The 27,884-nt window shown below is 41.9% G+C and overlaps 1 protein-coding gene across 3 annotated transcripts in view; it reads left to right on the top strand.

Moving 5' to 3' along the window:
• The window catches only part of DPP6 (dipeptidyl peptidase like 6), a 409,630-nt gene that overhangs the window by 137,601 nt on the left and 244,145 nt on the right, over positions 1-27,884 (top strand). The window contains exon 1 of one of the 3 annotated variants that reach the window (XM_083826973.1): positions 18,138-19,540. The exons of the other annotated variants lie outside the window; for them this stretch is intronic. Within the exon in view, the coding sequence (XP_083683099.1) occupies positions 19,484-19,540 (57 nt within the window). The 5' untranslated portion in view covers positions 18,138-19,483. Of the gene's footprint in view, positions 1-18,137; positions 19,541-27,884 lie in introns of those variants that run through there. 3 annotated transcript variants of the gene reach the window in all.

Genomic DNA, 27,884 nt, shown 5'->3' with positions numbered 1-27,884 from the left:
GTCCATCTCCAAGGATAGGGTTGTTCAAGAGGACTGGGGAAAGAGGAGCTAACGCAGTCTCTGTGTACAAGTGATGCTCAAGAAAAAATCCAGTGTTTATGTCATTCATTGGTATAAATATAACTGATAAAGGAAAAATATATTTTGCTTCTGCAAGCACATGATAGAGGATTGTTTGCTTGGACTCAGGAAAAGGGACTTCTGGCTTATAAATTTACTTGCATTTTTGAGACACATCATTGCACCAGGAGACAAATGTCAAGCAAAGTCTATAATTTATCTGACTTTCCTGAAAGCATAGCATGCAAAATATTGATCTACTTAATAAACACACGTTATCTCCTGAAAATGGTTAAAAAATAGCTCAGGAAAAATAAATACTATCAGTAACAATGCAGAGAGATAACAGAGAGCTGAGAGCAAATCTATTAAATAGAATCTATCAGCATTAGGGTGGGATCTTACAGATTCTTACGCTACATATGCATTGTTTTGAGTCTTAGACTTAAAATGTTGTGGAGGAAAAGTGAAAATCTCATACATGTGTGCCTTGTGTTATAGGTCAGGTTCAGCAAGGGGCAGGACAGTGACAAGCCATTCAAGGCCATGCATTGTAACTTTTAATCTATGCAAAATCTTATGTCTGTCATTGGCAGACGTTGCCCTTGAGGCACAGTTCCGTATTTGAAGGAGCGCAGCTCTGTCTGGGGTGATGATTGGCCTCATAACTATTAATGATGGCAAACCAGATTGTTTCAAGCAGTGCTGAATGTGATGTCACAAAATATTTAACAGAAGATGAAGAAGGGGGTGTGATAGTTTCAACATTTCTCTGTGCTGAGCTCCTTCCCAAGGGAGGGCTCCCATGCTGGTTTGGAGATGAGAGTCCCCAGAAGCAACAGAAAAAGGGCAGCTGCCCTTCCCTGTCCTGAGTGAGATGCTCTGCTTGTCTCCTAATCTTTCAATCTTTCAAGAGATTCTGCATCAACCCTGCCATGTCCCAAGGCAGCAGACATTGACTGGAGGGATGTCCCTTTTTTTTTTTTTTCCTGCTCTTTGGCTATTAGCCAAATTCCTGAGGCATTTTCTCATCTTTTGCAGAAATACAAAGCTGTGTTTCTTGCAGAAGAGGTTTTCAGTCAAAACATTGGTTAGACAATGACACTGTAGGATCTGTCGCACGGTTTAGAGGCAGCACATGTTCCATGCATGCCTCCATTGCAGTTCTGTGTTGTTACTCTATCATGCCAGAACAGCCCTCTTGCACTCACTCTGCAGGAATGCAAATAGGAATTGCAAGAGCTTAGCACCTTCAGGGATCTGGTTATGATAATCTCCTCCTCTAGCATAATCTTCATAGCTGAACTGCTGCTAATGTGTTTGCAATTCTCTGTTTTAGCATTTAAATAGTAATTATTAGTGACATGTTCTTTTCGGTGATCAGCCCAAAGCTGCAGTGGAATAGCGTGACCTTGAGTTTTTGTATAGACAATGGAAATTAGTTGATAATGGACAACAGTAATTGCTTGGATGACAGTGCACCTCTGGAGCTACATCACCACAATACATCACTGAGGCCAGGAGCTTAGCAGGATTCAGAAAAAATGAATTAACAAAATGCAAACAAGATGTTAAGAAGAATAAAAAATGGGATATAGGATAATACAGAGGGTAACTATAATGTAATTATATAAATATAATTATATAAGTAAGCACTGTAGCTTCATTGGGAATACTGCATGCAGGGCTGTGCTCAGAGATGCCTGATGAGGATGTTTTGAGGCTTGAACACTTCTAAAACAGAGAAACTGATAAATACTCGTGTTTACTTTTGGAAAGGAGTCCACAAAGAGGGTATCAAACTGCCACATAGGACTCTTCAGGTGTCAGCCTCTGGGCCAGATCTAGCCCATGGAAACCAAGTGTCCTGCCAAGAATCAGTATTGCCGTTTTTTATCCCAGATCTGCTTCCCTGGGAAGGCACGAGGCAGTGGAATATCCTGCTGGGATTTGTCTGGCAGAACAGGAGACAGGATGCTCTGCTCTCCGCTGCTTCAGTGCTGGGTGGGAAATCTCAGCAGCAAGGAGGTGTGCCAGAGGGGATGGAATGATGGGGGAGGTTTGGGTGAGTGCTTGGGAGGTGCTGAGATCTGAGGGAGTTGGGCAAAGATGAAGGGTATCCTGTGGGAGGTGATGAAATGTTGTTGTACAAATAAAACTAAACAGTCATGCAGCAGCCAGAAGGCAAGATGTGTGTTTCTGATGGGGATGTGCAAAATAACCTTAGGGTAGGGGAAGAGAGGGATGTGTAGGGCATACACACATGTACGTAGGGCATAGGGCAAAGGGACCTGGGTGTTTGGAGCCCTTTTCTCTCATGCTAGGGGAGGGCAAAGAAGGGGGTGGGACTAACCAGATCATTGGGATGTCTTTTGCTCTTCTTCACACACAGACAGACAAATGGCCATGGTCGTTCTGGAACAGATACACAATAATCTGCAAGGAAGAAGGAGCCATGGTCGAAGAAAGCAGAGCAATGAGAGTTCCCACCAAGGCTCCTGTTAAATAGGTTTCCTTTTCACCCATTTCCCAGTAGCAGCTCAAGTTCTGCTGCAAGGCATGATCCTGAGAAGGGAAACCAAAAGCTTCTGAACAGGTGGAAAACCTCATGCTTCCAAAGTTTGAGTTCAAATCAAATACCAGGATGTTGTTGTCATATGTGGACCTCATTGCCATGGATTGGGTTGAGAGAAGAGTTATTCCACATTTGGGAAGAATATGGACACTTGCATCAAAACTAAGAATACCACTGTTGCTCTCGTTATCAGTAACATGCTTAAGGAGAGATAGTCGAACTCCGTGATTTAAGCCAATTTTTAAATATTAGTTATGAAGATAAAAGCTAAGCTACAAGCACAGCATCCTTCCTGGGGCTTATACTTTCTGAAATTAATTATACTGTCTACCCAATTAATCTGACCACTTGTACTTTCTAGTCAGTTCTCTTCTGCACTACTGTGTTTGCAGGAACAAAAAGCATTCACAATTATAAGGACAAATATTATAAACACATTAAATAATAAAAAAAAAGCATTTGGAAAAAAATATTAATGTTTCTTAACAGCAAAAAATGTGTGCCTTGAAGCAGATTTGTGAACCTTTACTCTGTGGCTGATTCTGGCTGTCATTACTGTGAGCTGTGCTCTGCTGATCATCAGTCTGATCCAATGTAATGCATTCTGTGTTTTTATCTTGCCTCCTGGTACAAAGATATCCTTCTTTCAGAAATAGTTCAGCTGGTAAAGTGGCTGCACTTATAGGCTCCCTGTTAGGCAATTTTATTATAATGTTTGATAGATTGACGCACTCATACAATTTAGTATTATTGTATCACAGATAACAATAGTAAAACTAACTATGAAAATATGAAAAAAAAATCTTTAAATATTACACGGTGAAGAGTAGCTTAATTTCATTTTTGGCCAGGGGGCCTTCTTCAAGCTGAGGGGAAAAATATATAATTCCATTATCCTGTGTTAAATTGCTATCTTATTTTTTCTTTAAAGTTTCTCCAGTGAAAGCAGCATGACCAAAATCTTGCTCACTTTTGATATTTTTATTTTTTTTCATGAAATTTGAAAATGGGTAATATATCTGTGATTTTTCCATTCTGTGGTTTTATTGCTGGGACAATATTGTCTCTGTTATGGCTTGTGAGCAGTGCTTTGTATGTGTTCTTAAATAGATCTGATGCATGAAATGATGATGTTCCTGTGCTTTCTCAGGCTTTGAAGTCATTAGAGCTAAGTATTACCAAGTTTGCTAAATGTTTGGGTGGACAAGCCGCTGTACTGTCAGACCTGAATATTCAAGAAGTAATAATCCGTACTAAAGAGAAAAGAAAAAGAGTATCAGCATTTTTTAAAGGAATGTGTTTTCAGGCTTTTTTATCTCTCTTCTGGGTTTTGTGCCTTTTGTGTTAATGAAGTCAAGCTTTTTCCTTCTTCAAGAAGGGCAGATTTTTATTTTTTATTTTTTTTAATGAAATTTGGGCTTCTCACGTGGCTCACTGAGTGAGGAGTCTCAGGGAAGCTCTGTACATCTTTATTTCCCCCAGATTCATTTACTAAGGTCAATGCAAGGGAAGCTGGGCTACACGGGGTCTGTGGGATGGGTGCCTGTGTGGGGTCAGAGCTCTTCCAGGTGTATGGAGGCTTCATTGCCTCATGGGTTACCTTGGATTTTGATGGAGATTCTCTTAAGGGTTTGGGATCTTGCTCCCCTCCTCAGGACTGGCTCTGCTGTCTCTATATGAGGATGGAGCCATAGCTCTGCTTCTGTCTGTCCATCCTTCCTTTCTCCCACTTGGAAGGAGTTGCACCTTCTAACAACCTCTCCAAAATGTGTGTGTACTCACTAACCTTTTTTTTTTATTATTAATATTTTCACCCTTAGGTTTGCAGATATATTTTGGACCTGAGTAAAAAGTCAATGGCTCAAGAAAATCCTGGGGAAAAAAAAAATACAGTTGGTGCTCTTCCTTAGTTGCTGGCTCCCTTCTCATTAGGGGTTGCTGTGATTTGGGAAGAGATGCCATGCGTCAGCACAGCACTGACTGTGTTTCCGTAGTGAGTAAAGCAATTATTGCTGGTATGCCTTGAAAATGGGGAAAGGCATCTGTTGTTCCTCTGAGGTGAATGGTGAAATGGAAATTGATGCTAATAATAAACATAATTATAAAGATGGCTGCTGGAAAGACTCCTGATCTGTAAGGGAAAAGTGATGCTTTAAGAGCTGTGCTGTGGATCTAATGAGAATTGGTATTGCCTTTTAAACCATTGTACTGAGGCTGGAATGACAGGTCTGATCAAGTCACACCTATTATGTGACATTACTTTGCAAAAAAAAATCTCTTTTTATCAAAAATACATGATGGGACAAAGAATTAGCTTGGAATTTCTATCTCCACATATCTCATTTTCAAAACTCTTTTTCTGAGTTTTTATTTTTTTATGCGTGTGTGTGTGTAAGGATTGTGGGTTGGAGTTATTTTGTTTGCTTTCTAATACAGAAAGGACAGAAGTCAAACAGATTTCCTGAGTTCAGTAAAGCTTAAACTGGCCAATTACAAGCCATCACCAGGGGAGTGTAGGGCTGCAAAATGCAAAGAAATGTGAAAGTCTGTGTTTGGTGCAAAGCCTCTGGCTTGCCATGCCTGCAGGATCCAGTCTTCGCAACCACTAATGTCAAAGAGGAAGATGATGAGAACACGTATTATTTTGGAAGATTTGTGCTGCCTGGTAGTTTATGTGCCAGGTGTCTAGACCTGGGTTAAAAAATATCAGCCTTTAAATTAGAGACGGCTTTGTGCAAATATCAGTGGCAAAGGAGATGAGTTGAAAATATCTTTAAATAATTGCTGTGAAATTAAGGAACTATTTTGAAGTTGTAATCGAGTTTGATGCATCATGATTATGTTATTGGTAGCAGTTCCTGGCTCATCCAACGTTATTATTGCAGAATCGATGTTTTTCATTTAATATTTTCTGAATCATTGTAACCTTCAGTGGTACTTAATTGAATAAAACATAAGATTCACTTGAAATAGCCGCAGATACAAAGTACTGTATTTCTCAGAGGAAGAATGTTTTCACTTTGTTTAACCCAAAGCATCAGTTTATTTGCAAACATAATTGACACTGGCTTGCAGAGTATTCCTAGAGTACATTAAATGCAATAGCCATCACAACAATATTAGATTTATGGCAGATGAGTGTAAATAGTACAATATTAGCTGAAATGGATCTTGGACTGTAAATACACCATCACGTCCCACTGTGGATGGATCAGGAGTCTCATTCATGAATAACTCTACAGATATGCGGTGCTCAAAAGGAAAAAAAAAAAAAAGGCCTGGGCTTTGAATTACCTCCTTATACTTTACAAGAACTACAGCTGTGCATTTCCAGAATGCTGAGCTGCAGGGTCACACAGAGGCAAGGGTAAAGCCCAGCTCCTGGACCCAGCAAAGGCTGTTAATGGCCAGCACCACAGGTAGAAACACAGCGCTGGGTTCAGTGGATGGTGAATCAAACCCCAGCCAGCAATGATGGGCTGGCAAAAGCTGGAAACCTGCATTAGGAACTGTACCTTTCAAATCCTTGCTCAACCCAAATGGAGAGGTAAAAGAAACAAAAGTTACTGAATGATTATGTGAATCATTCAAGCCTTTTGGAAGGGTACTTTGAAATAGTCTATGAAAGGAGGGGAGAGGTGTGATGCTGCACACACAGAAAGAGTTTTAGCACAGGGTGCCTCAGAAGTGAGTACTAGAGAAAGAAATGTCAGTTCTTCATGGGCTTAGTTAGAAAAACTTGGTAACAGCAAAAAATGGTCACTTTAGGAATAGACAGCCATGTTCTGGGCAGATGGCAGGCAAAATATTCTTCTTGGGATTGTAAATTATTTTCAGCAGAGTCTGTTCTGTTGGAAACATCTTCAGCCCAAAGCACAGGATAACCCTGGGCAGTTCAGCTCCTGGGTACTGACATAATACAAATACCAGAAAATAAATAAATAAGCAAGAGATTATTTTTCTTTTAGCCTCATTCCAATCACTTTCCAATATGTTGACTATATTGGTTGCACGCACCTGTGTCACAGGATTATTTTATGAATAGATGCTTTTCAGTTGTGACTTCAGCTCACAAAAATGGATTTTCATTTATACTGTGTCTGTATTGCACTTCTCTGACTGTGTAAGGAGGCTTTAAAATTGATGTGTGCTGCACTTACAGCCACTTATAGCCACTTTACAGAGCCAGAGTAATGTCAAGGAGCTTTAGTGCCTGGGAGAAGAAGATGCACAGGCCTGTGCCAAGATGGAAGCTCTACCAGCCTTTTAAAGCAATCACGTATCTTTGATTATAGAAATTTAAACTTCATTTACAGTGCAAAATCTGATGAAGATACTTAAGGTTCTGTTTCCCGAAAAGGAATTCCTCCCAGATAAATTAACTACCACTTCTTCCTCATGGAAAGAAAGACAAAGTGAAGAGGAGTTCTGGTACCATGCTCTGCAGCGCAGCATGGACTCCACTATTTCAGCAAAGGTCTTTGTGTATCAGAAGGGTTTATTTTACCTTCTCTGTTTGTCTTAACATTGGTTAAGTTTAACAAGGCAAATTCATATTAAGGAGAAAATAAAATATTTCTTTTAAAAGGTTTCTTTAACAGAACTGCTTGGAATCGTCTAACTGTTGCTAAAGATTGTGTCTTTACTAAAGAAAATTATATTGCAGATTTTATTTACCAGAGATATGAAAAAGTTCTTTTTTATGATAAACAGTGTTATCCTAATGGCTCAGCTGATAAGAAAACATGAAAATGTAATGCTGGATGGACTACAAATGAATAAATTATTTTCCTGCTACCACTACCACAAGAATAAACCAGCAATCTCAGACTACCGTCTAGCAGGTAACATGAACTATTAAATAATGACCGTGTCATTCTGCTGTCAATACAATCTGAATTAAAATCAGCTTCAAGAAAATACCAAATTAAAGCATCCTTTCAAGACCACTACTGACTGTAGTGCTATTTGTGTAATTTTCAATCACATGCAGCCTGTTCCTGGCAACTATAAAGAGAATAAAGTCTGTTGAAAATAGATTAATTTGTTCTGGAAAGCTTGTCTCTTGACTTCATTTCTGTAGTTAATTAAAAGCTTGATATGTTGGTTAGTATTTTCCCATTTACTCTGACTTTCTGTGACCCCTGGAAGGGGCAGAGTGATCAGGTGAAGTGCTGCTGAGGAATCCTGTTTGTTAAAGCTTTGTACAACAGTCTCCTTTTCATGCTGAGCTCAGATTTACTGGCAAGCATGAACGTGTGTCCTTTTCCCATCAATCTATTACGCTTTCTTCTCATATTACTCCTTTCAGAGAAGCTGTTGCTTGTTCTGATATCACCAAACTATAACACGAGGTGAAAAGTATTTAACCAACTATTCCCTGCACTGGTTTGCTTTATAAGGCACATGGAATTGATTTTTTTCCTGCTGGTCAGCTTCTATATCCACTATTCCAGGCTCTTGAAGTTTAAGCCTCTAAATGTCCCATTCGGCAGCCACTTCCCACACCAGCAGATGTCTTGATCTGTGGAGGAGAACAAGAGAAATGGAAAGGCTGCTGATTAAATGAATAAATATAGGACCTAAGCCTATTATCCCTGGAAAATATGTCCAAAAGGTTGTCTTTGGGTAATATTTGCAATTAAAGGCTAGTAGTGTTCTCAGGTGTGATAAAATCTGACCCTCCTTGCTTTAAAAGGTCTGATCTGCCCTACAGAGCGTGCAGTGATGGGTGTTGCAATTTCTTTCTTGCAGAGTGAGTTCATGTATGAAGGTGAGACTTCATAAGCTCTCCTAAGGCAATTGCAATTGTGGATATTTTGCCAGCTGAGCTAAATGGAGACCCAAGTGCTTTCCAGAGCATATCATTTACAGCAAAGCCTGATCTCAGCACATGATATTGATTTGCTTTTGTTTCCTAGTGCTGACATTTAGACACTGTATTTTAATTCCTTCTGCACCTCTTCCTGCAACTAGTCCGTAGCTGGGATAGTGAAAGATTTGGCTGGTGACTGAAAGCTGGAGTGGGCTCAGCTTTTGTGTCTCTTTGGACCTTGTTGTACTACAGAATAATTAGGCAATTGCTTGTGCCAATTGTGCCTGTGATGTACCCATGATCTGTTTTTTATACACATATATATGATGGGTAAATGTAATTGCAGATATCTGTGAGGTCTGGGAATGAGACGTGCATTAATTATATGTGACAGGTACATGGTTCTGTCTGTGACACTTTAGCACTGTCAAGCTCAGATTTCATACTTGCATGGTTTGTTAAGGGATATATCTCCGGAGGGAAAAATACACATTCTTGCATAGTTTTTTTTTCTAGCTCCTAGGTTTTGCAAGAGTTGTGTAGCAATGTTAGGAAACTTTCTATCAGTCTCCAGATATCACATATTCCCATCCTTGTGCTATTTTCTCAACTGAAAGAAATCACAGAAATATATATATATATATATTTCATGGAATAATTCAGAGATGTGTTCAATTATTCAGCTGTAGGTTACTTTGAAATGTTTGTGTCATTATTTCTTGTTATTTTCTTATAGCATTATGTGTTATAATGTGAGTGCTTACTCACTTTTTTTTTCACATTACTTTCTATAAGGATGCATTTGTTGATTTGGGTTATATGGAGAAAAGTACAATTAAGTGTACCCTTTAGGTAAGGCTGCTGTGTATTTTATTCATATTCACAAAAAGTAACAGTGGAACAAAGTGTAACAGAACAATCTCAAAGTCATATTGAATCACCACAGTGTTAAGCAGAGGTCCTCAAGTCCCTTAATGAATGTTGTTTACCTGTCCTGGAACCCTACTGCAGCACTTGGACATGCAGAGCAATTACCTGTGCCCAAATCGCTGCTGCTTACTCTCACTGCTTCACCCTCCCTCTGCCTGGCTGTTAGACCTCAAAGGAGCAAACATGTGGGCTGGGGAGACACAGAGTGTTCTTAAGCCCCAGTAAAAGACTTTTTATGCTCCCTGTACATTTTGGACATCCCACCTCAGCTGCTGCTGCTCTTGTGCCACTGGCAGTCACAGGGACACTGTAGCCATAAGTGTGAGCAGGACAAAAAGACTGCACTTGCCTTTTGAAGCCTTATTCTAGCTTCCAGTAGGGATGGGTGGGGGCAAAGCTGAGGCAGTCTCTGTCATTTCAAGTAGAGATGGGAAGGATTTAACACCTCCTCTGCTTTCAGCCTACCTGGTGCTGTGCTCACTGCCCTCTCTCCAGCTCTGCCTGAGCGCCCAAGGGGCTGTTGCTGAATTCCTGCTCTAATTAATGAACATTATCAATGATAAGTAAAGGATGTCTTATCTCTTTTTAGAGGTCTTATGCAGTGCTCTGGGCTCAGCTGTTCTCCTGAAGATCCCAGTAAGATGAATAGGACATAGAGATCTATGCATCCTTTGTGTATCCATTCTCTTGTGTTACTTGCAGATCAAATAAATGGATGGGAACAGGACGTTGCCATTACATTACTTGATTTACTTACGCTATTTAAGGTTGTGTTCAGGCAGTGGTGTATTGTATGTGTGCATCGTACATCATGCAGTAAGTTCTCCCCTTTCTTTACTGCATCATCTAGTTTCATGAGAACTAGGAGCCAGGTTTGATGCAGCTTTCTCAGTACTGAAGAGTACCATAGCCCACTGAGGCAGTTAAAACAAAGGCATGGTGCTATCCCACTTTCAAAGAACAAACCTCATTCACAGAAAACTAAATCTCTCAAAGGTGCTCGAAGTGGCACATCAAAACTGCTGGTCAATTTTTAAAAACCAGAGCAAGGACTGATTGGGTTTCTATTTGCTTTATCACATGGAAAGTGGACTACTGAGGTTGTACCAGTAATAAGTCAACATTGTTCGCTCTCTTCCTTCTTTTTTTTTTTTAATTTTAATTTTATTTTTTTTCCCCAGCCTTGGAAAAAAAGACAGACCTTACCTCTGTGTTGAGGATTCTAGGTAGGCATTTCCAGCTGGCCTGTTTTCCATAAATATCATTTTCACTAGCTTTCAAAATACTGCTAACAGGTTTTATCCATCCTTTGCTTTAGCACACACACACCTTGTGAGACATGCAGTGCAGAAAGGCGAATGCAGGGTGGGTATTGAGGCACAGGGAGGGAAAACAAGCGAAGGAACATAAACCTGCACACCGTTTGTTTCGTCCACCTGCTGAAGCAGAGCTATGCCCAAGTGTTGCTTTCTGCCTCTTCCTTACACCTCTGAAGACTTCCATACAAGAATTGGAAAATATTTTAAGGTTTTGCCTTCTAAGTAAATAAATAAAAATTAGACAGGTTGTGTGTTGGATTCCTCTATGCCTCTTTTAGAGAACACAAGTGTCTGGAGTGTTTTTGTTGTTCAGACTCTTGAAAAGTCTATTTTGGGCTGGTGGAAAAGCTTATCTAGCACAGAGCCAGCAGGAATACAGCAACATATGTTTACCACAACAAGTTTCATCCCAAGAGATCTAGAAACAGTTGAAAAATGATCACACCAGTATAAAAATGACTGCAGCCATCCAAGCTCCCACCACTAACTGGGGCACCACCAGCCCCACAGCTCCAGGGAGCATTTCAGAGAGGCAGTCAACACCCAAGTGCAAATAGTAATGCAGGTGACAGAGCTGATGCCTTTGCCCCTCTTGGTGCTGTTTGGGAGCATTTGGGAGAAGTTACCATAAGGGTCCCCTGCATGCTCAGTGGGTCACCACCATCCCTGGAGGTGTTCAAGGCCAGGCTGGATGGGCCCTTGACCAACCTGATCTAGTGGGTGGTACCCCTGCCTATGGCAGAGGGGTTTTATTTAGATGATCTTTAAGGTCCCTCTCAACCTGAGCCATTCTGTGATTCTATGATGATTCTACAATTGCTCATCAGGGTCTGGTGGCAGTCCCCAGGTGTCTTCCCTCTTCACAAAGCCAGGCTCAACCTACCCAGCCCAGGGGGTCTGATGCAGCCAGCCATCGGGCTGCCCATGCAGAAACTGAGGGCACTTGGTCCTTACACGTGTCACTTGTGGGACTTCATTTTTTATGGTGGTATAACTTCTGACTAAATATGACACCTTTAAATGGATGGATGTTATATGCATCCTTCTACTTTAACAGCATCAGTATTTTGCATAACCCTGTTATTGAATGGATTGTGTTGTAAGCTCAAGTATATTTTTTTCTCTTTTTTTTTGTTGTTTAAAGCTGATATAAAAGTAAATGAAAAATAACAACCATTGCAGTGAAAAGTGTGTTTCATAAAACAAATGTTTAAAAAGCCACTTGCTCCAGCTGTGGCTTTTATGTACGAGGATCTCTCAGGCAATTGTATGTGCTTACATAAGATGTCTTTCACAACATTTACATTTAAACCAGTCATCATCTCATATGCAGATCATTTATTCATCCTATAAATCACTGTTGTAGCTAAAAATGAAGATGGGCCTCTCCCTTTACCAAGCAGTAGGCTTCTAAATAGCCTAATACATTTGCAGCTGTTTTGGAGATGTGGATTCTCTGTTTAAGGGTAATTGGGGGGGGGGGGGGGCTGTTTTGCTTTCTCTTTGCTTTCTCTATTTTCTCATCCCTGGTGGCCTCTTTTACATTTTCTGACTTAGATATTTGAGCTATGAAAAAGGTATTGTTCTATTCTATATAGCTTTTTTTTTTTTTTTTTTTTTAGTAAAGGAAAGAAATATATATAATAATAAGGAATAAAGAAATAAATCCTTTCACTCGCTCCCAAATTAACCATCAAAAAGCGCCCATGCTGAAGCATTGAGGAAGGGACTCAGCTGCTCCCTAGAAATAACCAGAGAGGGGGGAAAACGTCAGGGAAGATTGATCCCTAAGATCATGGGGAGCAGAAAGACTGTGCCAGACTGCGAGGAGGCAAACTTTGAAAAACCAATTTGGAGACAATTCACAGCTGGCATTGGAGCTGGGGCCTCAGAAGTCTCTCTTGCACAGATAAACATGTGAGGAAGAGGCATCTGTTGCATTTCAGCTGCCAAGGTCACACCAGCAGGAACAGACAGAGGGAAAGGGAAAAGCCAGCAGTACGGTCCATATTCCTTGCAGCAACAACACGGTGCCAAACGACTACGGCACTGCTAATCATGTGCCTTTGGAGCTGTAATGAGGTATTAAAATACATGTGCTGGCTCAAAAAATAACCGTACTGTGGATCAAAAGTAATGTTTTGGATAAGTTTAGTTCACTTAAGTAGGGAAGTTTGACTATCAGTACACATTTGATTTTTAGGGTAAGCAAACCACAGAGGATACATAAATCCAGGCTAGGTTGGATTTGATGATCTTAGAGGTCTTTTCTAACCAAAAAGATTCTAGGGTTCTATGATTCTATAAGCCAGAAGTGAGTAGGGTTGAGGTATCTATCATGTTCCCCAGAGTCATGCTCCAATCTAAGCAGGAAAGTGCTATGCAAAATAGCTCCAAGTTGCACACAAGTAAGCAGACTTCTTCACAGCTTGCATCCCAGTGTTGTCTCATTTGTTTACCATGATCTGTGGGATCCTGCAACTTGGAGCATCAATGAGGAACAGAAAACAGCAGAAAAGTGTTTCAAGTGAACCTATTATAATCACTTTAAACCACATTCCCATGTTCAAGTTAAAAATAAATGCACCTTAGCGAAGCTTCTTATGATGCACAAATTGTAGTAACACCATGAGACTGTTACATCGACCCAGGAATTGTTCTTGCCGTGTCTGTTGTCTCTGTGTCTCCATTGCTTGTAGAGGAATATTGTCTGAGATAGCAAGAGTTTGTAGAAACATTTTCCTGTGTACCCCTTTAAGGAACTGATATTCACTGAAGTACATAATTAATAGCATTGACTAAATAAACTGGTTTTGATCTGTTAAATGAAAATACCACACTAAATTACTTTCTTAATGATCTTGGTCATGGGTAATAGAAATATGATGTATTTTTCTCTGTAACTACATTCATAATTATTATTGCCTCTAGCATGTTCAGGGAACATTTGAAATCCTGAAAATCATCCAAGTGGATCCCCAAGCCACAGAGATCCTCAATGGAGTCTCTAAAACTTCACCTGGGGACAGAGGTGACATCCCCCTGTGAGGATGGATCCTCATGGCTATCCCTTGGCAGACCCAGCATGTTGGAGACACTAGGGGAGAGGTGGCACTAGCAGGGCTGGTACAAGATAAAGTTAATTAATACATATACTCTTAAGCCAAAACTTTTTCCCCCTTCTATAAAAATATTTTTTGGGATATGCTCCTTGACAAGAGATAGGATTTGCTGAAAGATAGAGACTACTTTGGAACAAGATTGAATATTTGTATAGTGTTCTACTAGAAAAAAAGGTTGAGAAGCAGCTCTGGGAATGGTGTGTATACAACAGAGATGCTCTGCCTTTGAAGAAATAGCTGATCTACCATCTCAGTGTTTCTAGTTCCCAATCCCAGCTGGGGCCATTGCTGTGCAATGATGTGATATTACTGTTGTCACATTTCTGGAGAGGGGCAGGGCACAAACTGTGCTTTCAAAGCTACAAAATTAAATTCTCCCTCTTCAAAGCTTATTCAGACAAGCACATAGCAGAGACCTCCAGAGAAAACATCCAGTGTGCCTTGCTGCTTCAGTTGCCTATAAAAGCATAAAATCCTGCCCAGGGAGTTTTTAACCATGAAACTCTCATGGTTTTACTGTGATCTGTGATAGGATCTGTAGTGGTGGAGCACATATCCCTCTGACCACAGAGGCCAGAATGAAGAGAAGTTATACCGTTGATTTTCTTGTGGATGACACAAGGCTGGGGCTGCAGAGGGTGAACTGGTCACCAGCATGGCTTGGCACATCTGCAGGACCATAATGATGCTATGGACAGCCCGTTTCATACAGCCCCTTCCCTCTAATTCCCCACTCTTTGAAATCCTCTCGGAAAGCTGAAATAGTGGGAGAATAAGTCAGCTGCAGATGTATTAAATCAGACTTGGAGATTAATTGGATTTCCCTTTCCATATTCTTAGAAGAGCAGGGGTCAGGTGGACCTTCCTCTCCAGATAGTTACTGCAGGAGCTGCCAGGAGCTTGTGTCCCCATCCTGCTGTCACCCCCTGGGAAAACAGCACAGATACCTACTGAGCACTGCTCACCTTGTGCTCTGTGGATCTGTTTTGACCCAAGATTCAGCGGTCACCTTTTAAATGCTAAAATCCATGGCTAAAACACTTTCACAAACTCCTCTCATAGTGGGTGTTTGTGCTGGCAGTCTGTCTCTTACAGAGTTGCCTTACTAAGATCTCCTACCTCTATAACACTATCCTAAAAACTGTAGTTTTAGCACTTTTATTTTGTAACCTACATATGAGTAGGTTTTTATATTGCCACTGATTGCCAGAGTATGTGTGTTCCTGGGCCATGTGTCCTCCCAGAAATTAAAGTAAACCAGGCAAGCCAATGGGACCTGGTATGTTATGGTGTGAAGCTCAGAGAGACTATCTGTACAAAACCAGTCCGTGTGCTGTGTTCTGCTGCAGGTAGCACACTGCAGCACCTAAGGCACTGATGTTTTAGTTCCACTAAGAATTTCAGATATGTAGCTCTCCATGGGACATGATTTCATTTGGGGGGGGGGGGGGGGGGGGGAACGTTAGCAGACTGTACAAAAGTTTAGCTAATCAAGTAGGACTAATTTCTACTCATTCTGTCCACTGGCTTCAAATTCCTTGATGTGGTGATGAAGGGGGTATAAATAGTCAGAACCCCAGGTTTCAAAAGAGCAGAAAGGCTCTGCATCCAATAACTCTCTACCTTCAGCAGCTGCAGGCTTATTCCTGTCCTTGCCTAGTCCCTTCTACAGATGTGTGCAGCTGGGAAGCCTCCTGTAAGCACAGCCTGCTGTTGGATCTGGCTCTGTAACATGCAGGGGGTGGCAGAGCTCTCCTTAGAGCTTCCGTAAAGGGGCTGCTCCACCTCCATGGGCAGCAGAGGCCTGCACCAGCAAGGGGGGCAGGATTAAAGATAGCTTCTGTAAGCTGATCAGCCCCAAATTTTGGGGAGCAATAACAAACTGCTGCTTCTTCATTGTAATATCTGTGGTCATACACAATTGTTTTGTGTTTTAGATACAAATTGTGCATGGGCATTCATGGCAATGACTTTTAAGGTTTCAGCTCACCTTTTCTTACAGAACCATTGCAGCATTGTTTCCCATTTGCACCATACAAGGCTTGCAGCAGTCTTTGAGTATGAGGGAGTGTGGTGGTGGTGGTGAAGATGCTCTCCAAGAACTCCTGGGAACATTTTGAGAGTGATCCCAGAGCACAATTCTGTTCCTGCCAGTCTCAGGGGAATGAGGCATTTCCCTTCTAGCAGGAAAGATGCTCCAACACGTGTGACTTACTTGGTACAGGATAATTGCAAGTTGTCTGTCTTACTGCGGCGCTGTGCGATTTTGTTAAAACAAGCACTCTGGGTGAAGATGAGTTGAGAAGCTGGGGGTAGGTTCTGTCACCTGTCACTGGATCCTCTTCAGGTAGGATGAAAATGACTGTTGCTGTGCTGAAGGAGCCAATTGATGTTGAGTGGGAATGTCATTTGGGTGACTGTAGCTGGCGTTCTGAACATGGACCTTGGTTAACTGAGAGCTGCCTGTGCTCACAGTGATGCTCCTGAGCAGTCCCAATGGTGGCACACTGTGGGCAGTGTAGATTCATGGAGGCTGTTCACGGGTGGCAGGGTGTGAGAAGGGCTTCCTGCAGCACACTAAATGGGACTATCTGTGTAAATCCTGCCTGTGCAGCTGCTGAGGTTGGCAGATTCTGGTTCTTGTCCTGCAATAGGGAACGATTAATCTTGCATATGTGATGATGCAGCCAAGCAGTAAAGTTGGCTGGTACCCTGGCACAACACGGAGATCAGGATGGATGACCTTGGTCCTGCTAATGTGTGAGTGGCTATAAGTGCCTGTAAGTAATGAGTGTGAGTGGCAGTGTCCACTGCTCCCTCTTCTAGCAGTGCCCCAGGAAGTGTTTGGCAACCTCTGGACCCTTCTGATCAAAGAAGATTGGTGGCAGAGAGCTGGAGGACGTGGCTGTCCCCTTCCTCCACATCCAGCAGCAGCTCAGGCCATCTGAGGGGAAGAAACTCTATGCAAGGGCAGAAGGGAAAGAGAGGTGCCACCAGACAGACAGTAACAGTAAGACAGACAATTTCAGTAACACTGGGATAACAGTGCCAAAACACCGTGATGTGCTGGGGGAACACTTGGAGTCATAACACACCTATGTAATGAGGCTAAGCTATATGAGTTTGCATAGCTAACATAACTAATTAACACAATTAACTTCTTATGTGTCCAACAATAAGCTTATTGGAAAAAACCTACAATGTAAGGAAGAGTGGACATTTCCAAAGCTAATGAAAACTGCCTGTCTCAAATTGCTAACTGAAAAGAATACACATTGGAAGGGCATGCAAGGGTTAATAGAGAGGAACAAATATATTTCTTTCCAATAAAGGTGTTGTTAAGTTCGGCGACTGCCAGGAGGGGTCAGGGACACTGTGAATGGTCTATGCAGTGAGAGGATCGGTTTTACAGAAATTTCCAGGACACACTGTAAGGAAGTGTAAAGCCACAACACAGGTTTTTTTTAGTTTGAATTCCTCTTGGGAAGAAAAATAGCAAAAGTGTGGAGTAAAGCAAGACTTCATTACTACCTACAACAGGTGGGGAAATAGACCGAGCCAATTGGAAAATTCAAACCGATCTACTTGTTCAAGCCCTTGAAAGTAATTCTGTTCTGACGGCTGGGGAAAAATGTCTGAGTGAGAATAACCTCACTATAAACATCTAGAAAATATTGTGACTTAAACTATTGGGACTAAAGAGATGAAATTGTGGTGTAAGCTGGGACTGTGTTATAGAGTAACCCAGCGAGAGGTTGACACAAGCTATTAGATTTAAATGTAAATTATTGCTTCTTGTTAGAGAGGTGCTATTCACTTCTTTAATGAGCTGTTCTTAGATTCTGGAGGCTGGGACCAGTCGAAGTTGTCCAGTTTCCTACCAGCACAATTATACTTTGCAGATTTTTTATGTCATAGTTTCCATGAACTGATGTGCTCTGTAATGGTGGAAATGCAGAAATGCCTTCTGGTGGCGAGGGGCTAACCTCCAGGAAAGCTTGGCCTGCTGTTGGTGTGACCCTGAGCTGACAATTAAGTTCATCCCGGAGGGAAGGAGTGATTGCCTCCAGCAGAGCCATGTTCCTGGTGAACACAACCTCATACCCTAAACGCGTGATGTAAAACTGAGGATCAAATGGGGCACAAACACTTGCTCGCCAGATAAATGTCCTAATATTCCCTTTCCTTAGCTAGTGGTCTGCTGGCTCAGCAGAGATCTCAGCACCACGACAGAGGATATTTAGCTTCACACAACGCTACAGCACGGAGCCAGGCTCTGGGCTGGATGCAGCCCAGCACAGTGGGCGTGCTGGGCAGGAGGCGAGGAGGTGGAAAACAGCAACATATAAATTTTTGTGATCACCTGAAGTGGAGGTGTGCAAACCCGAATTGTGCTAGTCCTGAGCTCATTTAAAGCAGCCTTTGTGTTTTGTCCAAGGGTGTGGGGTCCCACAGGGGCTAGCAGTACTTGGTTTATGCCTCAGACTCAGCACACCCCACTTCTCCCTACCCCATACTGACAGCCAGGTGGGCGAGCGGACTAGGAAGGCTTATTTGTAGGAGAGATCTCTGCTGTGGTACAGAGTCTGCAGGGAGAGGGCTCGGGCAGTGAGGAGTGGGGCACGCAGGGCAGCTCCTGTGTCACCCTGCGTGAGACCAGCACGGGCAGGAGGAAACAATATAGGGGATTTACAAAGTGGCTGCATCACAATAGGGATTTGGAGAGGGCCAGGGGGTCTCGTTTTACCCCATTAAACATGCCAACCTCCCCAGGGTGCATTTGCACTCTCAGCACCCCACTGGTGGGAACCTGCACCCACGGTTCATCCCCACCCAGTACCCGGTGCATCTTCCAAACCTGCCCCGTGACACCAATTTCCTTCTGCCAGAAACATTAAATCCTCAGCGATGGGAAGAGATGGGAGAGCATCCTCCTCCTCCACCATCACCATCACCACCATGACCTCTACTACCACCACCATCACCATGACCATCACCATCACCATCTCCACCATCACCAAGATCACTACCACCACCATCACCACTATCACCAAGGTCACTACCACCACCATCACCACTACCACCACCACCATCACCACCCCCTCCACCACCGCAGCCCTGGGACTTCCAGCGTGGTCACGGTGGGGTTCCAGCAGGCGAGGGCAGAGCGGAGGGCGAGCGGGCGGCACAGGGCGAGGGGGCGGCCGGGGCATGCGCAGCGCGGGGGCTGCCGCCGCGGAGGTGGGGAGCGAGGACCACGGCGCTGCCTCCCAGCTCCCGGCTGCCAGTTGCTGGTTGCCAAGCAGTTATCATTGTTTCTGTGACGATTGCAGAGGCTGTTGCTAATTGAAGAAGCCCCCACAGCATCCTTTTCTCTCTCTGCTCCTGCTTCTGCTTTTATTTTAGAGGCTCAAGGGGGAAGCCAGCTAGACTAGTGATTTTTTTTTTTTTCCTTTTTGACGTGGCGTTTTTATTTATTTCCTTTCGTGGGGGTGGGAAATTTCTCAGCTGGTGATTAAGTGATGGACTAGTTACTCATCCCTTTAGTCTTTGTGTGTGTGTGCGTGCGTGTATGTCTGAACACACACAGACAAGCTTACACACACACACACACACACAGTAAAATCCTTTTTGCCACTGCAGTGGGCACAAATAGGTGAGCATGACTACAGCCAAGGAACAAAATGCATCAGGGAAACAAGCCCAACAACAAGAACAGGTAATGCTTATTTTCCTCGATTTAAAGCAGATGTAGATTTGCATTGTATAGCTGTGTTTCTTGTATGATTTACGAATTTTTTTCTGTGTGTGTCTTTTTGGTGTGCATTCCTAAAATTGCCAACTGAGTCACCAGTCAGTGGCAGGAGGAAAGTACTCTGTAGCTGGGCTCAAGGTCTGCTCTCTCGGTGTGCCTGGAGGCTTGGGGGGGGGGGGGGGGGGGGGAGGCTGAAACTGCTATTTTTAACAGACTGCACCTCTCCCTCCAGGCTCAGGGGTTTGCTCTGTAACTTGTTCCCTATGTGCATGTGTGGGGCAGCGTGCTGGGACAGAGGCCCCCTCTCGCTGCAGGCGGGCAGCAAGACTCAGTGACGGCCACCCTGCAGATGGACATAAAATTGCAAAAGTGGGTTTTGGCTTCTTACTTTGTCCAGCACTTTCAGTTTTTTTTTTATTATTATTATTATTTTTTATTTTTTTTGGCTGATATTTCCTTGGAGGGATACCTCAGGGTACAGCTTGTGCTCAGCTGCTCAGGTGCCACCAGTGTCACGGGGAGCAAAAGCTGCCATAAGGAGGGATTTGGAGGAAATTGCAGTGCTTACTCCTTATCCGAACTTGATTCATTTTTCTGTCTCCTGGTAGGCTCTTTATGTGTTTCTGTAGAGGTAGAAAGTTAAAGACTTCATTTTCTCTGCCAAGCCTGTTGGGTTTTTAAGCATTCCTATTTGACTGCACTTACCCGGATAGGATGAAGTAGAAACTTTCCCTTTAAAAAAATAAAAATCAGCGGGTGGCTGAAGAAAAAGAGGGGGAGGAGGGGGGGACATCCTCAGCTGTAAACGACAGGCACTGCTAAAGGTGGTGACACAGGGGACAGCCTGGTGGCGATCCCTGAGCCCCAGCACAGGCGCAGCGGCTGCAGCCCGCCCGGCCCCGGGCGCATCCCGGCCGCTCTAGTTCCTTCCCTTTATCCCCTCCTTAAACGCCGCAAGTTCTCCGCTTTAATCCTCCGTCAGGACAGCACGGGAGGATAATTTAAACAGAGCTCTCAGGACACAAATTAATCCTTAAAATAGTTCTTCCCGGCTTGATAGGCTGAGAACCTCGCACGGGGTTTTTTTGTGTGTTTCTTTTGTAAGTTGGTGCTTTTTTAGGGAAATAAGGAATGGAGAAGCACGGGGAGACGCTGGGCACCTTCACACCACAGATAGCACCATAAATTCTGCATTACCAGGGTGACATTTTACTAGTGGCCAAAACAGGCTGAAGGGACCAGTTAAAACAAAAGAAAACAACTTTGATGCTGAGGGTAAAGAAACTGTGCCTCCATCTAATCTTACCTCTGTCATGCTTCCCTTTTTCTCTCTCCGTTGCTTTTAGAATGCATATTTTTGTCACTGCTTGCTGCAGCCCAGCATCACCGGGCTGTGTTTCTGGGAAGAAGGGGTGCACACCAGCCTTTGCTGAACACAGAGGGCTGCCCCTCTCCTTCTTAGAGCTGTGTGAAAGTGTCGGGTGGGTAACTTGAGGAGTACAAGTCGGTTGCCCTTTATAAAGGAGCGCTGCTTTTATTTCAAGTGGTTTCACCTGTCAAATACCATTTAGCTACTGACTTGCCATGTCTTTGCTACTTCTCTCTTCCACAGTGAAGTACAAAATGTCCAGAATAGGTCTTTAGTATTATGCAGAAACTTGATTGAATATATTCTATAACTGATTGAGTTGCAATTATATCCATATGGTACACTTAAATATTCTAAAGGTACACGCTCTTTCAGCTCTGCCCCAGTGTGAGCATGAAATAAAAATATCAGGCATATATAAATATCAATGATATTGATGAATATTAATGTTCGAGTCTGCAAGCAACTTTGCTCACTCCCATAATTTTTTTTTGTTGTTGTTTTCATAATACGATATTAGTCAAATGGCATTACGGTGGGGATTTGGAGCTAGCCTGTGTCCATTGATTACTGTGCACTTTTATCTTTTAACACCAGACAGGGATCTAAACCTTCATTTTATTTAAAATAGATCAAACAGAAAAAAAGACTCCATTCATATTCTATTTCCAGCTGAAAATTGGCTTGTGTATTTCAAGAATTGGTGAGGCTCTTTTCTTGCATAAGAATAATCAAGAAACTGAAAATTGTAGCTGGGATAAAATTGAAAGTATAGTGCTGGTCTGTGGAGGACTGAATCTTCTAAAGCAGTTGCTGCTGTCGTAAAGAGGTTGTGACTCCCTTTTCTATATTCATCGCTGTGACATCCCTGGGATCCAGAGGCAGGCGAGTGACACAGTTGGCTGTGTCCTACCCTGCTAACCCAAACTGAAACTGGGCACGAAAAGACACTGCAGGAACAGGGTGGGGAAAGTTTAAAATCACCTGCAGAAGCTTTGCGGGCATAAGTTAAAAATCTAATTTAGACCCACGTGTTTATACAGAAATGAAGGGAAGTTCTGCCTTGAGATTTGCAAAAATTGTAATAATTAGCAAATGATTAAGATACAGAGTTAAAAAATGCACTATCTAACCTGCTTGAAGCCATGGAATAAATATCTCTTTCTTCCCTTTGTTAATTAAAAATGTTTCTATAGTTTCCTCCTGATAAGCAACATTGCCCACCTGCAAAATGGTTAAATTATTCAGAATTTTAATCATTTATCTCCTTGCTGACCTATTTCATGGGGCTGAACTTTAAGTCTTTTGGGCATCATGAACAGAAAACATCCTGTAAGTGGTGTGTAACAATGTCTCCTACAGTCAAGTTATGATTGTTTTATGAAGATGTAAGTCAGAAGTAGTTGCCTCTGTATGCTTTGACGGTTTTGCCACAAATATGTTTTTTTCTTGTTGTTGTTCAAATGGTTGTAGGTAGATAGAGTGTATTGTGCAATGATTACAGTCAGATTTCTGCTATATCTAGTGCTCAGAAGTCCATAGAAAACCCTGCAGACACTAATAGGCTTGGGATCAGGCAGGACTAGTGAATCTAGGTCTCTTTCTTGGAGATTGTTAGCTGGATATGAATATTCTATTAAAACCACTTTTCCATTAAAAAGAAAAAGAAGAAAAAGAGAGAGAGAGGAAAACAGAGAGAAGAAAATAGCAACAGCGGGTCAATTAAAGGGTAAATGTGCTGTGGTAATTTATGCCTGTTGAAGCTGTTTGTGTTTTAACATGAGTCTGAAAATTTTTTAGGGTCTAATATATTTCATATCTGAGCTTAGCCTAATTCTTGTTACTTTTAATGGCCTTTGGGAATGCAAGTATCTCTACAGTCATACATAAAAATAAGGAGGTTGGTGGTTTGTTGTTGTTCTTTTTATGAAAGAGGCAAAATGAGGTAAAAGGCATAATGCTACTATGAGACTTTTCAGTATTTTGAAAAATGAGTCAGCATACCAAAGATAACAGGATCAGAGATTATCAAAGAACAACTCTTATAAAATGTATTCAAAGGCATGATTGGTTAATTTCATACTTGAACACTCAGAATAAATGATTGTTCTTATTTTTTTCCTGCATAGAGAACTGTCATAGACTTGCAGGGATTGAGATCCTGCTCCAAAGTGCACACATCCTAGACGAGGTAGTTAATGATTGCTTGCATGCAGTTCCATGTACAAGGCCAAAAATTAAGTGGGGAAGCAAAATAACTCAAGGGCTGCCTCTTGTTGAAGTAGACTCTATGAAGGAGTGGCATTAGATCAATAAAACAGTTCTGCCTATTAACTGTCATTAAGATAATCAATTTTGAATTTCACAGAACAGAGGAAATTCCAAATGATAGGTGTCTTCAAATGGAGAAAGAGCACATTTACCTTGGGAAACCTAGGCTAGGCTCAGGAATAAAAGGATGAAAGATGAATATTTCATGTTCCTAATGTTCCCCTGCCACTCTGTACTTCACAGAAATAGCCTGTAGTGTGTTGCAAAGTGAGTACAGTTGGAGTATCTAATATACTATGCTAAAATGTGACTCCTTTTGAGTACATTTGTCCAAAGAGGTGGGGGGAAGTATGTTGTGCAGACTTTTTCCCTACGTGTTTATAATTCAGGTCACTCTGGAATTTCTGTAGCAAGGGGAGTCAATCCCTGTGTGCTCTGTTGTCTTCCTTCAAGGTCATAAATAACCTCAACCATTAAGATCTGAGTCCTGTGCTGACACTTCATTCTCAGAGTAGATTAAACGTAAAAAATATGGCTGAGCTTACAGTAGAAAGTTGTGTGGACCCTTGAGTGTGAGAGGGATGGTACTGATGTCCCAAAGCTTATATTATACACATTTTCAAGAAGCAGGTTATTTCAGGATAGTTCTAGACTGGTGTGAATGTCCATTAATGGCTGAACAGCATCTGCTCATTTAGTTTCATCCACAGGGAAGCCAGTTTGTATGCTCTGAGGCCACTCAAAAATGTGAGTTAAAGCTTGATAGGTGGGTACAATTTTGAGATTTACTTCAGTAGTGAGATTTGATTCAGTAGTGCTCTTCTGATCTGAACAAAAATATTAGATGCACTCCACATCTTCAGCAGGGCTGGGGGGATGTAGTTAAATAAATGTAAATTCATGTGAGCTGTGCTTGTGGGTCTGAAGATAATCTTAAGTGTTCATTTTTTTTTTCTCTAAGGTGTGAATTAAAATCCTTTCAGATCTGCTCTGTTTACCTAAGGTCTGTCCAGCAAAGCATTGTACCTAAGTGCCAAATATCTTGGTTAGTTCAAGCTTCATCTGAAAGACCACAATAATCCTGATTCTCTGTGACCCTGAAGTCTCCTTCCACCACATGAGCAATGCAACTCCAAAGAGTGCAGGATCCCTCCATGTTGTAAACAGGATGTAGTGTAGAGCAGGTTAAGGCACATATTATAAGTTGTGAAATCTATCTGTTGAAATAGGGAATGAACTTTGCCCTTCTATTTGTCAATAACGTCCCAAGCATATGCTAGACCAAGAAGAGCCACTAGTGAATCCTCTGTGCTTGAGGGGTTGAGATAAAACATTGTAATTTTGTGTTCGGAAGCAGACAAAAGTTGACTGTATTACAAGAAGGCTCTGATTTACAGTGCCATTAGCTAGCATAGTCAGACTCCCCACTGCAGCACCCCAGTGGCATAAAATCCATGGAGAGTAATTGAGGAGCACCGTGACATACCTCTGCACTACCCAGATTCGACAGTGGGCTGGGAAGAGCTTGGCCTGGGGCTGTTGAACAGGTGGGAGTGAGTCTCCCAGGAGATGAGCTAATTTAGCATATTATCTCAGTGACTTGTGATAGCAAAGCTCCTACATTCTTGGCTGGAATTGAAAACTGTCATATCCCAAAGGTGAGTCCCTGCTTGTGAGAATCCCTTATTCTCACTGAGTCGCTGCAGATTTCTGTCTCTAATTATTACAGCCGTGTAGAAATCAGGGAGCAGTGTCTGCTTGTGGAAACTGTCTGTCAAAGAGAAGAAAGAAGAGAATTATGACTCTTAACTTGTATAGAAAACAAAGTTGTTGGCTCTTGTATGTTTGTTCTAATGAAAGTTTTTAATATTAGGTGTTTAAGTACCTATTTTTTTTATTATTTTTTTTAATATGAAACAATACCATTCTTTGTTGATAACAGCCCTGTAAATTACATATCTTATTGTAGACCCAACACAGGCTTTCTCCAGGAAGTTGCAGAGAACATCTGTGTTTCATTCTGTTAATGGTATCTGATCTATTTCTCAAGAGATTAAATTTCTGTAATTGTGCTCCTGAGAACACTGTATTCAAGAACATGAAATTGCATCAAACTGGCAGTCTTTTCAAGCTGTTAATTTGCTGTGAGGAATGCAGGCAGCTGAGCAATGAGGAGGGGGAGACAGAGATGGAAAGGAACATGTTTGGCATAACACTGACATCTCGAAGGGAAAAGGCTGTAGAAGAGCTTTTCTGGTGTTCAGTATAGAAATGCAAGTGCTTCTGGAAGGCCTCAGATGTGCCAACACTGTATTGTGGCTGTAGATCTAAGTGCACAACTTCTAAGGGGTGGTGTAATTGCATAGGATGACGTTAGAGATTGTGTAAACTTTAAACTGTGCCTATAGCTTGACAGGTCAAGTGGAGATTACTCATGGTATGTGCTCTACCTCTGGTCCTTGGGACAGTATTGGTTGAATGCTGCTCTCTTCATTCCTGACATGGATACCTTATTCTTCAGTCTTTCTCATTAAATCTTTCTTTTCTTGATAGGTCAAAACAGAATAATTTGTCAATAACTTGTCTCTGAAGTTAACCAGTTATCTAGGTCTTGGGATACTTGGTTTGAACTTAGTAAGAAAAAAAATATTTTTAATATTTTATTTTATTTTATTTTTTTAACTCATCATAGAACGTCCAATGCTTCACTCCAGTTGTGGTCCATTAGCAGTGCTATGCATTGCTACAGTCATTTCATGAACAATGTTTTTAGCTGCTTTCAGTTCTTATGCCCTTAATGCTGCTTCTTTGTGACCTTTATAAAGCATTACATTGCCACGAATCGTGATCACTTTGGACGATGTGAGAAAAGGTATTACTTTTAAATGATGTAGAGTACAGTATTATTTATTATTTATGTACTTTATGTTTTGCATTAAAGACTTTTTTTCTTTTTTCCTTTCTTTCTTCCTGTCTTTTGTTCTTCCATCCTTCCTTCTCTGACTCTGAAGTGGGCTTTAAGTAGGTGAAATAGATTCAGAGAAGAGAGAGTGCTGGCAGCAGCAGAACAGCAAAGCTGAGCTCACCCCTTCTCCAAAGGGCAGCTGCGGTTGTGGAGTAACACTGACTGCAGAAGTGAGAGGATGGAGTGGAGTGGGTTGAGCAAGTTTTCAAAACCATTCCTGAACATAAATTTGAAGAGAAAACTATATTTGAATTCAGTGAAGGTGTTCAAGAATAGAAGGATGAGTTAATATAATTTTCTGATTAAAGAGCAATGCCTGAGTGGGATTATCAGTTAGATTTCAGGGATGGTCCAGTGGTTTGAGTATGGGATTTAGTGCTTCTTGTGCCACAGACTTCCCTTGTGGCTTTAAGCAACTATGTTAGACATAGGTCCCTGGCTGCAGTCAGCAGTTTCTTGTCCATCGTCACCTTATGTTGATAAAAACAAAAACAACAAGAACAATGGGATTTCCTGAGGATAAGTACATGAAATATTATGAGCTTCTGAGATACTGTAGGAACTCAGGCTGTATAAGTAAGTACTCAAGATATTAGAGAGATGTACTTCTTGACATTTAGAGAATGTATGGCAAGAGTCATAGGAGAAAGTCTGAAAGTTAAAACTCATTCTGAAGCATTAGATATGAATAAGAACTTCAGCAGAAAAAGATCAAGATAAAGGTAAATCCTGGGAGGATTTTGGATAGTTATAAGCTGACTTGCAAATGAGAGAGAGAAAAATAAATATATAAATAAATAAAATTTAGGGACTGGATCAGATTCTAAGATTTTGGGAACCTGAAGCAATTTTAGACTTTGAGGTAAGATACAGATACATCTTTCAGCTCTCTCTTGCATAATGCAGAAAGACCTTTTCCGAGAAGGAGGAATTCAATTTTTATTTATTTATTTATTTATTTATTTATTTTTTTTTTCAATAGAATACTGTGGTGTAATTAGAAGCCCACACAGATTAAATGGGAAAGTAGATAAAGGGATGATGAGCGAAGGATATGTGCAGTCAAGGGTAAAAATAAAAAACTTTCAGAAGTGCAAGCCAAGAAGCAAGAGAAGCAGGCTGAAGTTCAGGGTTCAGGAGACTGATAGAGAAGAGTCTCCTGAAAGTCAGGATGAGACTACGAGCCAAGGCTGAAGACCACAAGCCAAGTGTGAAGATCAGAGTCTGCTGCTTGTAGACAAAAATCCCTTTACAAAAGCTGTGGATGTTGTGGAGGGAGCCGTTAATCATGATGGAAATGGAAATGGCTACCTCCCACCTCCTTGCCCAAACTATGCAGGGCAGGAAAATCCTCCATAGATCAAGGAAAATGAGAGAATAGATGACTGAGCTAAAGAGTAACTGCTATCTGGAGGAGTTATGGGAGCTACAGCAGAAGAACAGCAGGATTTGGTGTTAAAAGAGGCTTAAGAAGGAAGAGGAAGCTTCTTGTAGGCAGTTGGTTTGTAAGGAAGTAGTGAGCGCATGGCAGCACCCTTTTGCATCCCACATGGAGGTGATGGCAGGAGCAGGGAGGCAGGGAGGTAAATTAGCTGTGCTCATGTTGCGTAGGGTTAGGGTCATTGCTCTGCTGTACAGAGCAGCAGTGACACACACCATTCCCAGGAGCGCAGTTGGTGAAGGGTCTCAGCAGGCTTTGCAAG

Source organism: Anser anser, assembly GCF_964211835.1.
Source record: "Anser anser genome assembly, chromosome: 2".
Taxonomy (NCBI): domain Eukaryota; kingdom Metazoa; phylum Chordata; class Aves; order Anseriformes; family Anatidae; genus Anser; species Anser anser.
Note: the sequence above shows the minus strand (reverse complement) of the source record. Positions and strands in the feature narration are given on the sequence as shown.